The 15,780-nt window shown below is 40.4% G+C and overlaps 1 protein-coding gene across 1 annotated transcript in view; it reads right to left on the bottom strand.

The window, feature by feature from the left end:
* SEMA4G (semaphorin 4G) overlaps positions 1-15,780 on the bottom strand; it is a 126,348-nt gene that overhangs the window by 23,795 nt on the left and 86,773 nt on the right. The window contains exons 6-9 of the mRNA XM_042458498.1: positions 5,506-5,599; positions 4,788-4,901; positions 4,216-4,423; positions 1,987-2,066 (exon numbers count right to left, since the gene is read on the bottom strand). Of these exons, the coding sequence (XP_042314432.1) occupies positions 1,987-2,066; positions 4,216-4,423; positions 4,788-4,901; positions 5,506-5,599 (496 nt within the window). The remainder of the gene's footprint in view (positions 1-1,986; positions 2,067-4,215; positions 4,424-4,787; positions 4,902-5,505; positions 5,600-15,780) is intronic.

Raw genomic sequence — 15,780 nt, 5'->3', positions numbered from 1 at the left:
GGTAAAGAAGGGGGCCACTTCCTGGTTCCAGTTTCACGTGAATGCTAGCCTTACATGAATGACAGCTTCACATTTCCTCTTCCCTTATATTTTATCCTCCCTGAAACATCCGAATGTGCCATCCTTGCCAGCCCCCCAAACCCTCCCAGGATCATCCAAAAGTGCTCTCCTTGACAGTCCTCCTTTCCTCCCTGAAACATCCAGCACTCTTTCTATGGGCTTTGGAGTCAGTTTTTTCATCCTAACCAGCAGCCTTTTCTATGGGCTTTGGATTCAGATTTCTCTCCATGCTCCTGGGTCCTCTCTGTCAGATTTTCCTCCATCCTCCCTTGCTTTCTAAGAATGTGTCCTGGGTCCTCCATGTCAGATTTCTCTCCATGCCCCCTTGCTTCCTAAGAAAGTGCCCCAGGAGGGATGGAAGGCGAGTACCTGGGACATCCTCCTCCCTGTTTCACGTGAATGCTAGCCTTACGTAAATGACAGCTTCACATTTCTTCTTCCGTTCTATTTTATTTTATTTTTTACTCAATTTACTTTAGAATGTGTCCTGGGTCCTCTCTGTCAGATTTCCCTCCATGCCCCCTTTCTTCCTAAGAATGTGTCCTGAGTCCTCCATGTCAGATTTCCCTCCATGCCCCCGCACCTGCTTCCTGCAAATGTATCCTGATTCTCCCTGTCAGATTTCCCTACATCTCCTCACCTGCTTCCTGCAAACTGCCCTGGCTCAGTGCTATGGAATTCTGGGAACTGTAGTGTTGTGAGACATTGAGCCTTCTCTGCCAGAGAGCTCTGGTGCCTCAGCAAACTAATAACTTATTATTATTGTTATTATTATAAAATAAATTATTATTTTTATTTTAAAAATTATTATTATTATTATTATTATTATTATTATTATTATTATTATTATTATTATGGAACTAATAATAATAATAATAATAATAATAATAATAATAATAATAATAAATTCTTTCACTGCAAAATAATCAGTGTAGAAGCTGCAGGTTGACTTGGAAGTAAATCCTTTGGATTTGAAGGAGATCCAGTTTGGAGTAGTGCAGAAATGATCCGGTTTCCCTTATTCTCTATGCTCCCTAAAATACCACCTCCCTGAATCCAATCTACTATCCTTCCCTTTGTAATAGCTGCCTTCTCTTAGGTTGCATCTCCACTGGAGAAATAATCAGGTTTGACTCCACTTTAACTGTCGTGGCTCTGTGCTATGGAATTCTGGGAGTTGGAGTTTATTGCTTCCTCCAGCCTCCGATGGCCACTTCCATTGCTCCCATCTCTCTCCCCAGCCTCCTGTTTCATTCTCTTCATCCCTGTCAGCTACATCCAAACGTCCGTTCTTGAAGGAGCACCGGAAGCAAATGGGGCAAAACTGCAATGCAGCATCATGGGAAATGTGAGACCTTGGGTGTACCAGGATGGAAGCACAGTTGCATTCCACACCAGACCAATTCGGAGTGAAATTGAAGTGAGCTTAGAAGCAATTTTTGTGAATTCGCTTGATACCAAATTGAGGAGTCACTTCGGATTCACTATGGATGCACCTCAGAACGATCCCCCATAGAAAGCAATTACGTGTGATATGAATTCACATTGTTGGACCCGCAGTGGCTTCGGATCAGAGCTGCAAAAACCTCTGTGTGATAAGGCTAACTGACTTCAGTGAGGCTTACTTCTGAGTAAAATCTCCCTGATGCAAAGACAATATTCTTTCCAACTTATTATATTATACACACTGTCTCTTAATGTATTTCAGAGATTGTGTGGCCACCAGCATACTAACTAATCAATGCTCAGGGAAGCCAGTTTTGCTAAATGGATATCAGTGAGTAACATTATGCATCCATAAAGGAATGTGACCCATGAATTTTACCAGAGGTATATCAAGTATCTCCTAAGAAACTACAGGGATAATCAGAATAATATAGTAATAGGCTAACAAAGATAATCAGAATAATATAGTAATAGGCTAACAAAGATAATCATGACTATCACTATTGTAACTATAATCTGTGAATAATCTTTCATGATCTACTATTATATCAACAAAAAGCCTGGAAGCATATAAGAAGAACATGGGATACAGCTTATTATAGAAAAGCACCAGGCATAAAGATGGGTTAAGTTAAATTAAAACAATCTTTATTAAACATGTACTATTGCATATTGTGAATACAGTGCTACCTCGGGTTACGAAATTAATTCGTTCCGCCGTTCCGTTCGTAACCCGATACATTTTGCAACCCGAAAAGGCTTTCCGTTAGCGCTGGAAATCCGATAGCCGCGCTTTGCATTTGAATTTCGCGCCGAAACAATTTTCGTAACCCGAAAAAAATATCGTAACCCGGAACAGTTTTTTCCAATCTAACTTTTTCGTATCCCAGAAATTTCGTAACACGATCATTTCGTATCCCGGGGCACCACTGTATACGTATTTTATACAAATATGTTCCTTTTTGCCTCTTTTTTGTCAACGTCTAAGTAATCATCCTAGAAATTTTACAGGGAGACAAGAAATTGCCTGTGAAAGGGCGTTCCTGAATCTCATGCTAGGCCTGGGTCTCTAGACTCACTTGAGGCTAATCTGAGACTCTAAGGTCCAGGATTCTTCTGTTAGGATTCACCTCTATGCAAACGGGGTAAAACCTGCTCTCAAGCTGCTCTGTGCTTTGAATCCCACCACCCACCCTTTGCTGTATTTGTGATTTCCTAGTTGTGAAATGACCTTGGTCCTTTCATTGTCAAAAGTTCAGCTCCCAATATAATTGAAAGAAGTCCATTGAAGGAAGCCCTCCTAAGCCAGATCCTCAGAAAGTGAGACAACAAAGAGATTTCAGTGCCATTACTCATTACAGCATGGGATCACATTCTATCCAATTTTGCAGCTTCTTATTAGGGCACTACTTTCACTGCAGGTACTGCTGGTGCACCATGAATAACTAGATTTCTGTTGGGAAACCTGGTGCATAAGAAATAGATATATCTTTTGCTTACAGATTTGCAGTCCCAGCAGGCTGTTTAGGAGGAACACTGCTTCCAAAGCTTCAAGCCAGTCAATAGTTTGGATGGAACATTCTGAAACAGTTGAGTCATAAAGGCAACTGAAGTAATCCAAGGGAGACCTAACTAGAAACTGAAAGAATACTCAGAACTATTCCAAAAAAATTTTTTAAGTTTCTTCATGAGGTAAATGCTGGACAGGGAAGAATCTTCCAAATCTGGGATTTACTCTGCATGATAAATACAAAGGTTTTTTTGTACAGAAACTGTGACTCTCTGCACAAAAATTAACATAGGCTGTTTTCTTTGCAGGAAACTTGTTTTCTCTATTGAAATGATATTTTCTGTGCAAAAGAATATGCTCTTTTTGCACAGAACAAGTCTTGAACTGTGAATAGCCTTCAAAAACTGCCTATTTTTCAATTACTTTCTCACAGCAATGAGGAAAAAATAGTAGAATTTTAAATTTATAAACATTTGCATCTGCAGATGTAACTAAGGCATGTGTCAGCATGACAAGATCAGACACATCTAGGTATCAAGCAACCTCAATGAAGCAAAAACTCTCCTGGCCACAGATGAGAGAAACCTGGCATCTGGATCTACAAGTGAATTCATGTGTACCTGCAGCATAGAAACCTGACTCTCAAGAGGACTACAACCATGCCAAACTCTTATAACCCAATTTCTCTTGCCACTAAGCATGGGCACCACAGCTTCAACACAAATTCCCCTCTACCTCTGTATAGCTGCTTTTAACCAAAGAAAAACATTGAACTATCTGATCATGAGTCCCCAGGTGTTACATACAATTTATTCCTTGTTGTGTGCTTTCAAGTCATTCTCGATTTATGGTGATCCTAAAGCAAACCTAGCATGGGGTTTTCTTGGCAAGATTTTTCAGAAGGGGTTTGCCATTGCCATCCTCTGAGGCTGAGAGGTTGTGACTTGCTCAAGGTCACGCAGTGGATCTGCTTGGCTGAGATGGGATTCAAACCCTGGTCTCTAGAGTCATTGTCCAACACTCAAACCACTAACCTACACTGGCTCAGTTTATTCCTTAGGCTCCTTTTAAACAAGTGACCTCCTTCCTGCATGACTTAAAAACTACAGAGGGACATGTTAAAAAAAGAAGATACTGTACCTTCCTCACCCCTTTTCTCTCCCCCTCCCCAGACCTCCTGTGTATATAAACTTTATGGCATTAGCACACTCTGGCCTTTGCACCACACCAGTCTCTTTACCTTACATACTCGAGCCACCCTGGCTACCCTGGGCACTTGTGTCTTGTCAAATATTGAGGCACCCTCCTCTCCAGCTCGCTCTGTGAAGAAGTAGTAGATCTTGTCATCATCCCCTATAGGGCTTCTCACACTCTCCCTGACCAGCACGGAGGCCACAAAATCAGCATCTGCACAAAACAAGGGAAGGGACAGCGTGAGTGCTGGTTTGAACTGCAAAAAGGAACAAGGGGCTGGAGCACTAAATGTGCATGAATTTTGAGCCTGCCATGGCTACTGGAGATATACAACGGCAGTCAAAAGGGAAAAAAAAAGGGGGGGGGAGGAAAGAGGCACTACATTTGCTGGTATAAGATTCATATATTTCCATATGCCACTTAGGTTGCATGCCCTTTTGGAGGAGAACATGGCAAGAGTGTAGTTTCAGAGATGGGAGTGCAAGGCTCACTTTATCTCCTTGGAGAGAAAGACAAGACAGCCATTAGGGGTTTTGCCACTGCCCTCCCTTGTTGGGGGGGGATAAGTGAAGCCTACCATTTAGCCAGTGCAGGGGGGATTCTTCAGTTTTCAGAACACGTTGGTGCCGGTTGCGTCGGATGTCTGGCAGGCTGCGGAATTCATAACGTGTGGCTGTATATAAACTGCCATCTGAGAGATAAACACAACAAGAGAAGACTAAGAGGAAAGATAAAATTTTTCAATGGTTTGCACACTGGATGATCAATACCCTTCTAATTCAGCCTGAGCTGAAAGGTCTCTTTCTTTGTTAAGCTGACATTTCTAAAACTATCCATAGAAGAAAGAGCATGTTTGGACAAAAGCCACTGATATGCTCCTGCGATTTTTATTACCGATTGTGTGTGCCAGTGCATGACAGTTTCTCCTCACAGCCCGGCACAATTGGACTGTTAGAGGAATAACCAGAGCATTACCCCCCCCCCATGATTCTGCTGTTATTTTGTCACTGAGCTCCTGATTGGTTTATTCTGGTGAGAAAAGGCTGTGTTGTTTGGCTGGCAAGGCCTGGGTCCTGTAACAAGCAGAGAGACTGCAATGGTTTTGAAGCATCAAAAGGGGTGGGTGGGTAAGTGCTGCAAAGAAATGGGGAGATGGATATGCACTGGGCACTCAAGCAATGATTTCACCAGAAGGATGCATACATACACATAAAAAAGATGTACTTCCTGCTCTTATTTTGTCTAAAACAGGGCTACAGCATGGAAAAAGAGTTGAAAAAAAGACAAAGACATACCTACAATTAGCCCTGTGTAGCCTTGGGCAGGGTCATATGGGCATTTTTCCTTCCCTTCTTCAAAGTGAGAAGGCAGTGTGAACTTCCTGGTGTCCTGCAGGATGCAAACAGAAGAGACAGCTCAGCCTTAGAACAGAGGTTCATCATGTTTGTTTGAACCCCTCCCCCTAAACCTTTGAGACTACAAGCCTCTGCATGGAAACAATGACACCGAGAAAGGCAGGGACATGAAGAACATGTTTTTAGCAAACAGGATAATGCAGAAAGGGTGATCTTCAGATTCTGCTAGATGCTGAGCTTCAATACCTGTTGTATTCTGGGACTCTTATTCCCACATGCAACTCTCTATCCATGTCTCTGCACCCAACATAGCTACAGCTTCCTCATAAACAGAGCAGGGATGATCAATAGGCATGGTGATTGCTAGCCATTTAAAAAAACTGGACCCCACATCTGCATAAAATTTACATATGTTAATTTATAATTCATACACACGAATTTAGAACTCATTACCAGGACTTATTTAAATTTCAAGGATGGCAAAGCCAACAAAACAATTTTCCATCCAATTTTTTTAAAAAAATTAAGGGCACATCCTGACTGATTAAAAATGCCAGAAAGTCCCCAATTTTGTTCCTGTTCTTTCCAATCTTATTTTAAAGATCCATACACATTTTGTTTATCCCAGAATATTTACTGTCTACTTGAGATACAATCAGAAACTTTGTATACCAACTCTCCAGATCATTTTATTTGAAGGAACAGGAACAAAATGTGAAACTTTTCAATCAGTCAGGATGTGCCATAATTTGCACTCAAAACTGCACTGCGAATTTCCACCACTCATCCCATACAACTAAACTTAGAGAGGAACTTCTGTCACCACTAGTAGCAGTTTTCTTCTATGCTGAACTATTATGGGAGAAGGTACAGCATATAGGAAGAGGAGGATTAGCCTTCCCATCTCCAACTGCACCCCCCTGTAATATTCTAAATTAAAATATGATAAGATATGACCATATTGGCTGGAGGATTATTGGTGTCATTCTCCAAAAATGTTAGCTGTGTATCAAAATAAAGAGAAAATAAGGCAACAATCAGGTGTGACCCATCTAATTATTTCATATTCTAGTTTAGAAAAATCACTCTCACTGGCACCAATGGAAACTTTCTCCCTAATCTCAGTTGCCATGGAGAGAGAGGCAGGGTGAACCTGCAACATGAAGGTTTCTTGCTCTGCCACAATCCATCTTTAAAACCACACACACAGAGCAATTAAGCTAAGAGGGAAACAAAATTTCCATTGGCACCAACAGATTAAGGGAGCAGGGAGGGTTGGACCCAGGTTAAATTGTGCCCTCTATGACCAACAAAGTAGATTTGCCTTCACTCCGGAGAACACCTGCTGTTAAGTATCTGTTCAGTGTAAACAATATTGCAGCAATAATGTGTACTGATTTGACACTTTTCCTCAGTGCCATATTTTAGTAATGTTTAGCATGCTTGTAAGATAGTTTGGTATTATTTTCATTTCAAAGCTGGGAGGTTGCATATGAGAGAGCAGAACTTACCTGAGACCAGCATGTGAGTTGAAGAATAAACTGAGATGTGAAATTATCATTGCTACTTTGTAATTTATACACTTAACTGGATACTAAAACTCATCATTCTCACAACAATTTTGGGAAATAGACTAGGGCTGGCATGGCCAAACACAGTTCTAAGCCTAAATGTTCTATCTACAGGTCCCCAAAACTGCCCAACATCAACTCATCCTGAAGTCTACATGATCACCATTGTAATACACAATGCAACGACTGGATACTTATGGCAGAATTCATTTCCCCCCTCAGACTAGTGTATATGCTATTCCCCTAAAAAAACATGTTTCTGTTTTGTGGGACAAGAGCTTTGAACATGGGAAGGCTCTATTGGTCTTTGGAAAAGATAGGTCTTTTCCAAAGTATCAACTCCCTTTACTTCTGTTACCACTCAGTATATTCTAGCCCATGGGTCTGCCACTGCAAGGGTGGTAAATCCACTGGAGATCTTAACAACACTCCTCCCACAGCCATGCCAAGCTGAACAGGAGCTCTGCTGGTATAGATCCATTGGCCATTTCTAATTCTAACTGATCCTCTCTCCCCTTACTAAACTTAAAGAAACTGCTAGATAACATAGGTCTCTGGGTAGTTTTCAGCATAAAAAGGATAATATGCCATTTAAAAACACAGTATTATAAAATAACAATTGGAGAAATAAATATTTTCAGCATAAACATTTCCAGAGAAATTAAAAGCAGTTTACGTGTAGGGGATCAGACTGCTATACACAATGCTTGGGATATAAATAACTTTCCCCCATATTTGTGCTTTTGTAACATTTGATTCTCAACCACCACTCTCCCATTAAAGTTGGCGTCAGTGGAGGAGGAATATTTACAATGAAACACAAACACTGATGGGAAAGGATTTGTTTTATTCCAACTTAATGGAAATGTTTTTACTAATCTTGGCCTCGCTTAACTGTCCTAAACCAGTTTAAATCTCTGATGATACAAGAAATCCAGATACCAAGACTGAAACAAGAGATCTTATCCCTTTATCAACTTCACTGGCTCTCAATTATTTTTTTGTCTCAGTTCAAGGTCTAGTCTAGCAATTCAAGCAACATCAGTTCCAAGTGCTGCTATTGATCTTTACAATCCTGGACAGCTTTATACCATGGTATTCTCCCATATGAACCTGCTCAGTCTTGCTAGTCTTCAGAAGGAGCTCTGTCAGGGCTTCCATTCACAATTTAGCCCCAGACCCAGAAAATGTTACTTTTTTGAACTATAGGCAAGTCACATGTTGGTTAGAGGATTCTGGGCACTGTAGTCCAAAAAGTAACCTCTCAAGTTTTGGTTAGCCCTATGCTGCAGAAAGCAAAGGAGCAAATAGCCCTAAACCTCACATTCTAGTAATCTGGGAGTCAAATGTGCTCCAGTCTATTGGACGTAGAGCTGATCCTCACACTTAAAAGAGAAATTAAATCACAGATCTTGGCTGGACATAGGATACGCTCCAAATCACAGCACAGTATGAGAACAGGTCTAAGGCAGTTTTGTATAGGGGTAAGCATTTGAGTTTAGTAGTATAGCATGGCCCTTTTGATAACTGCACCAGGGTCAAGAACTCTTTCCCAGGAGCCACACAGTCCCCCTCCTTCCATTAGAAGGCTGGCCATTTCTACACTGCCAACAGAAGGGACAGATTTGCACAGAATCTGCATAGGTCAATTTCTAGATAGAGGTACACATTTTAAAAGAATTACTATAATTTAAATAAAGATGCAACACACCTCACTATAACAGAGGAGACTGTGATGAGGTGTCTTGTGTACCTATTCAGTCTTGCTGTTCAGATGCTAACAGTTGATAGACTAGAAACCTTACATTATTTGACTGGCTAAAGAGACTTTAGAGGATAGAGAAGCTGACAGTTCAGGCTAGAGGAATAAAAAATAAACTAATTACCGTACTCCTTTTATAAAACTTGGTAGCCTTTTACTGTACCATCTAATAACAGAAATTTGTATAATTCACTGGCAACACATAACCTTTACAATGATTTATTATCTTAACTATTTAGCTGTGGTTTTCAGAATGTCCACTCTGTATTCTGTGGTAAATCTTTGATTTTGTTATTCTTTTCTGCTTTATTATTTTTTTAAAAAAACATACTTCCAGTTGTCTTCTAATAGTCTATAAAAAACTCTGTGTTTTGGAAGACACAGGGGGTTTTATCTTCAGGTTTCAACCTAAATCTAATTATGTTATTGATTTTCCAGATTTGCCCCTCTCACTGGTTATAAATTTCAAATCTCACTGATGATTTCGTTTCTGTATTGTTAGTTTTAATTTGCATGCATGCATGCATTTTTTCTTCTTCGTTAACCTTTTTAATGCAGAATGGTAACATGGATAAAGGAAACAGGGATGGAGCCAAAGTATTCCAACAGCAAATGGCAGCAAAACCTCCAGCTTGATAACAAGTGGTAACTTTTCCTACTGTTCAGTGAATCCATAGATCAGTGAAACACTGGGCCCTTTTCCAAACAGCTTATTTGCAGCAGGAGGCTAATAGAATGGAGGGTGCTAAGATGAAAACACCAGACGCTTAGGATCTGTTTCAAATAAAGAAAAGAGCAAGATGGCAGGAAGCTTGATGAAAGTAGTGTGTGTGTGTGTGTGTGTGTGTGTGAGAGAGAGAGAGAGAGAGAGAGAGTGGCCTTTATAAAGAACATTCTCCAGCTGAGGACAGAAATTTAAGGAGCTATTAGTGATGCATGGATGTTAAACAAGCCTCAGCATGCCTTTTAGAGGTTATTTTGATTTAGATTAGATGCGGAGCCCAATGGATCATGGATCTGAGAAAGAAGAGGTTTGCAGTAATGACTGATAGTAAACACACACACACACCAGGGATGTAGCCAAGGGAGGGGGGTTCTTGGGGTCCAGACCCCCCCTTCCATTAGAAAAATGAATGGTGTGTGCTGCTGCGCCACTGCACCCAAGCCCCATTATAATGGTGGCACTTAGTCTGGACCCCCCCTTCCTAAAATCCTAGCTACGTCCCTGCACACACAGACCATTACTCGCTCAACCTGTCTCTCCTTCCTCTTCATGCTGTTGCTGGTTCCAAGCAGCGGTACATCCTAAGAGGAGATGAGCTGGGCTGCGGTTTCAGTGAGGATTTACTTGTGCACTATCCTAAGAGAGTAGCTCCTGTCATTACAATGCAAAGTTTCCAAGTTCCACCTGGCAAGCCATGGCACAAAAGGGAGAGAGGGAGCAATTGGGTGGGAGGCCACTGCTTCTGTAGAGCAAACAGACTTCCTCCTTCTTCCCATTTGGATGTGTTTTTAAAAACTGTTTATTTCATTTGTCTGGGTTAGACTGATCAAAAGAGTGCCATATAGATCTACATGTGAGAATTCCCCCCTGCCCCGCCCAACCCTATCTCTGCATCTCCTCGAGGGCACCTGTAATTCTCTCACATGCAAATCCCAATTTCTCCCTTTTTCCAAGCAATTTCAGTGATCTGGTGCCATGATTTAAGTTTTTAAAAGTTTTTTAAAAAAAACAGAAATAGTAAAAATAAAGAAAGGTAATGAGGGCTCTTTAAAATAGCGAGGAGGAAGGGGACAGGGGAGGGGGGACAGTGGCACTGCATGTCTGGCAAATTGTGCAACTGCTCATGAGTAAGCAGCATGGGACAGGGAGTGGGGCCCTATGCCTTCTCCCTTGCTGCTCTGCATCATCTACTCACAGGTAGGTGGCACAGAGCAGGGAAGAGAAGTACTTTCTCCAGAGAGAATTCTGCAACCAGAGGAGGAGCAGAAGCACATGCACACCCTTCCTGGCTGCTCCATCCCAGGCTTTTTCCCTAGAGAGGAAGCCCTGGATGGAGGAGGGTCCAACCAGGTGTCATCCCAATTCTTGGTGCCACCTGGTGCAGTCCACACACCTCTAATGATGCCACTGGCCCCGGGAGCTACATGTTGCACTTGAGGGACTTACATGATTGCCAGGTCATTCACAGGTTTCCCCTGTGAATGAAAAGGGATTGGTTGGGGACAGAGCAGCTATAGGTCAAAGAAGGTATATGATGAATATCACCAAAGTTGCTTCTTTCCCTGTGAAATCGTGGTTTAAAAGCCACTTGTAGTAACGTCCAGAGGTGTGTTTCAGGGCTTGGCTCACAGACTGAGCAGGGAGGTGAGACTTATCTCAGAATACTAAGAAGTGCCACCTTGCATGATCTAGTCAATTGTCATAGGAAAGTATAATACAGGTAGCCTTGGGGTGAAATACGTACATGGCTGAAAAGGGGGGAGGGAGGAATTTTGCGCAAAAGAACATACAGTGCCAAGAAGAAACAATCAGATGTAATTGATGAATTTAAATCTTAAGCCAAATGCAGGGAAAGCAAGTATAGCAACTTCAATAGTTTAATATCACCACACCATGGATCAACTTTTATTCAAAGGTTTTCTTCTACACAACTGCCTTACAAATAGGTGAATCTCTAAAGCAAATAAATTTCTGGGACAAGCCTCTCAAAATGCAATTACTCAAAGAAGCTACCTAAAAGTCACTTAAATAGTATAGGAGACATACTATGATAATTCAGATGTGCCGGTTCTAACACAAATGTGATTTCTCTTCCAAAAAAGTACAAGATCACAGAAGGGAAGGTGAATAGAAGCTAAAATTATAATACGGGGAAATGGGGCAAGACAAACGTAAGAGCGAAGAGACTATGAAAAGCAAACCCTGGGTTAAAAAAAAGTAAATTGAAACACATGTTGGGCCATCTCAATTACTGTTAATTTGAACAGGAGGTATAAATGTAAATGCAATATAGGGCTATAAATGCAAAACAAACCAGGGAACAAACCAACCAGGTGTACTAATTTAAACAGCATAACTGTGAGCCAAATGTAGATTTAACCACTAAAAGACTTTATATGATCTACCTTGCCTTGTGAGTGCCCCCACTCTCTTTTCCTATGTACCAGGAAGCAAAATGAATACAATGTTTTGCAGTAAAAAACCTGAAAGGCTGGCAAGTCTTAGGCATCCTGCATAAACAAGCCAGTAAAGAGAAGCTCTCCAGCCAAAGCAACCAATCTGGAAGTAGAATGTTTTCTGTAAAACCTGCCAAATTAGATTACAGCATGGATCTCAAAGTCCTATTCCCAACATAACCAATAGCTTGTGCTTCAAAGACAAATGCAAAATTCTTACAACAGGGTAAGATTTCATCTTTAATATAACAAGTTTTACCCTGAAGCAGTTGTTTTTGTAATTTCCATTCTTGAAAATATTACTACTTCAACTCTGAAACAGTTAATTCTAATTTTTCAGAGAAATGCCAAATATCATTTGATAGTTATGCTACTAATTTTCTGCAATAGCCAGTTCCACCAGTTTATCTGGAGGAATTCCATGACAGCCAACTAGCTCTTTTTACATGACTCTTTTAAATAATGAATTTTAATTTTTTAAAAAAAAATGGCAGAAGGAGATTTACAAAGACTTGATCATGCCATATCTAAAGGATTTTCCTCTATAACAGTATTGCCCAAACTTTGGTCCTCCAGATATTTTGGACTTCAGATCCATAATTTCTGACTGTTGTTCCAAATGACTAGGACTACCGGGAGCTGATATCCAAAACACCTGGAGGACCAAAATTTGGGAAACACTACTCTAAAATATCACACATTGGTCAATATCAATGAGAGAAGACAACTCAGAGTAAAATCCATTAGAGATTCAAATTTTAAAATATTATAAACTATGCTTCCCCTCCTCTTGTTTCCCAATCCACATCTGTTGCTGTGGGTCCCTAGAAATCAAAAGATGCAAGGTTATTCTCGAAGAGTTCATTAGTCTCAATCTACCATGGCTTGTTACATCTTGGATGTCAGCTGAACAAAGACCTCTCCTTGCAAGCCTTGATGGGCTTGTCTACATTAGCCTTATAACACAAATTCTTTCTAGGATGGCCATGTGTGTTTATACTATGAGGCTCCAAACCCTGAATCAGGTGCAGGCTGTTTACACAACACCCGGACCTGATTTGGGGTTTCCACTCCTGGTTCCATATTTTAAAAACTTACCTTTTGCCAGAGCAAAATGGAGTGGTGGGAGGCAGTGGCTGGAGCAAGTCACTCCACAGACACGAGTCACTCTGGGCTTGTCTGAAATTAGGCTGGACACTTTGTTCTGATCTCAGAATAACTTATGCTCACAACAGCAGGGCTGGCCAGCTCATGAGGGCCACAATCCCTTGTCATCTTAAGCAGATAAGGGGGCCAGAATACTCCAGGGGCAGTCCAGAGTATTATTATATAGACAAGCCCTGTGTCATCTAGAAAGTGTCCATTGAAGATACTCCTTGAAAAAGCAGCAAACAGCTGGGAGAACTGGGTTTGTCCTGTTGTGTATTCTCTGGCATACCATATCTAAGATGGGCTGGGCAACGTGAACGCATTGCAGATACTGTGGGACTACAGGTTTCAGCATTCCTTACCACTGGCTACTGTTGTTAGGACAGATGGAAGCTGAAGTCCAGTAAATTTTAGAGAAAAGCACTTTGCCCACCCCTTCTCTAAGGAGACCTGCCTGAGACTTTCATATTGTCCAGGGATCCCATAAATCATTTCTATTTCGATCACCTCTGAAGATAAACTTTTATACATTCCAGCACACTGGATATCTTTGGTTTCTGTTTCCTTGATACTAAGAAAGGAGTAATTTGATATCTTATTTTACCGGTGTTTTATCATGCTATGGCTGTCTGATGCATTCTTATAATGCTAAGGCTGAATTCTACACATAGTCATCTGGGAGTAAGACCCACTGAACTGAACGAGGCTTACGTATGAGTAGCCATGCACAAGATTGTGCTGTTAGTGTGGTGTGCAGACCAATAACTTAATAAAAACTACATTCTGAGTGAATATACCGCAGCAAATCCAAAGTTAGATGCTCTTTTCTTCTAATGAGCCATGGATCGTGAAATTGACATTAGAACTGTTCCAAGAACCAGTTTTAGAACACTATAACCCTTGGCTCCTTTACTCTGCTATTCTCATCATAATACAGGAAATACAACTGGGTGGAAGGAAAAAGTTCAAAAAAGCAACTTACTGAACTGACAACAGAACGGAAGTGTAAGTTCAAAGTCCCACTTCTGAGAATAAGGTGTTCCTATTCTTGCAGACATGGACAAAGTTCCCCCATGCGTGGAGCCAGCAAGGTGAAGTGCACTGGTAGGTTAGGAAATGTCATAAAGGGTTTGTTTCCTCCTATGCTTTTTTTTTACTGCTTACATTTCTCTAAGGTTTTTTTTTAAAAACACAACCCACCATGGAGCCAGCCTGATCACACCCAATCATGTCTGACTTTGGAAGCTAAGCAGGGTTAAGCCTATAGTGTATGTACACTAGACATAGGTACTGCAGTGTGAGACCACTTTAATCATCATGAGACCAATCTATTGAATCCTGGTACTTTTCATTTGATAAGAACTTTTAAAATTCTCTGCTAGAGAGCTTTAATGCAACAGTTCAGGGAACAGTCACTGCCTGTTATAAAAGAATGGCCCAGGAAGATAAAAAGCATGGTTAAAATGTTCCCACATCCCATACATGGCATTTGGGGGCAAAAAGAATTGTTCAAAAAGCTTCTAATGCTCAGGGGGGAGGGCACAAAAACAGCCCTGCAGGCTGCATGTGATATACACGGTTCTTAGGTGCTAGCTGGACAGATTATCTAGATTATGGAATGGAGACTGAAGTTTCCAGGTCACTACCTTTCCATTCATTTTTAAAAAAAAATAAAGTACTGTATTACATATTAGACGTAGCCTCACACAGAATAACTACCTTAACTGATGTACTAGCTGAGATGCTGACTTAAGAGTTTTCTAGCTATAAGTCACTGCAGTTTCAATTTTAAAAAGCACAATTTTCCTGTAATGGAAGAACTAATATGAGAAAAAATGGACAAAAATCATATTATTAGGAAAGCATTATTAAGGGTTTGGGAAAAATATAAAATGAGATGGTGTACTAAAATCCCATTATGGGCCTCTATGAATGAAGCGATGTTCTTGAGAGAAGAAATTAAAGAAAATTGTTGGGTAGCATATGCAGAGATTACAAAAGCAAAGCAAGGAAAAAGAATAATGAAAACACAAGAAGAGCTGAGGGAGGAAGGATTGTCCTACAATTGGTTTGCCCATAAGCAATAGAAGGAGAGATTTTTAATGGATCAAAAGAACATGGGAGTTGGATTAGTAGAGGCAGAATTAGAAAATATAATTAAAGATCAGAAAAAACAAATATCTAAATTTTATAAATTAATAACTAAAGTTGAATTAGAGGAGGAAATAGTAAAAGAATTTATGATAAAATGGGCAAAAGATCTAAATCAACCTATTCAATTGGAACAGTGGGAAAAAATTTGGAAAAGGAGAATTAAACAAACTTTAAGTATGAATTTAAGAGAAAACGTGTACAAATCACAGTATAGGTGGTACCTAACTCCTTATAAATTATCCAAAATTGATAAAAAGAAGAAAAATTTATGCTGGAAATGTCATAAAGAGATTGGGACGTACTTGCATTGCTGGTGGAGATGTGGGAAGGTAACAAAGTATTGGGAAAAAAATACACTTGGAAATGGAAAAAATATTTAAGTTTAAGGAACGTGCAGAT

The sequence above is a fragment of the Sceloporus undulatus genome, chromosome 3 (genome assembly GCF_019175285.1).
Source record: "Sceloporus undulatus isolate JIND9_A2432 ecotype Alabama chromosome 3, SceUnd_v1.1, whole genome shotgun sequence".
Taxonomy (NCBI): domain Eukaryota; kingdom Metazoa; phylum Chordata; class Lepidosauria; order Squamata; family Phrynosomatidae; genus Sceloporus; species Sceloporus undulatus.
Note: the sequence above shows the minus strand (reverse complement) of the source record. Positions and strands in the feature narration are given on the sequence as shown.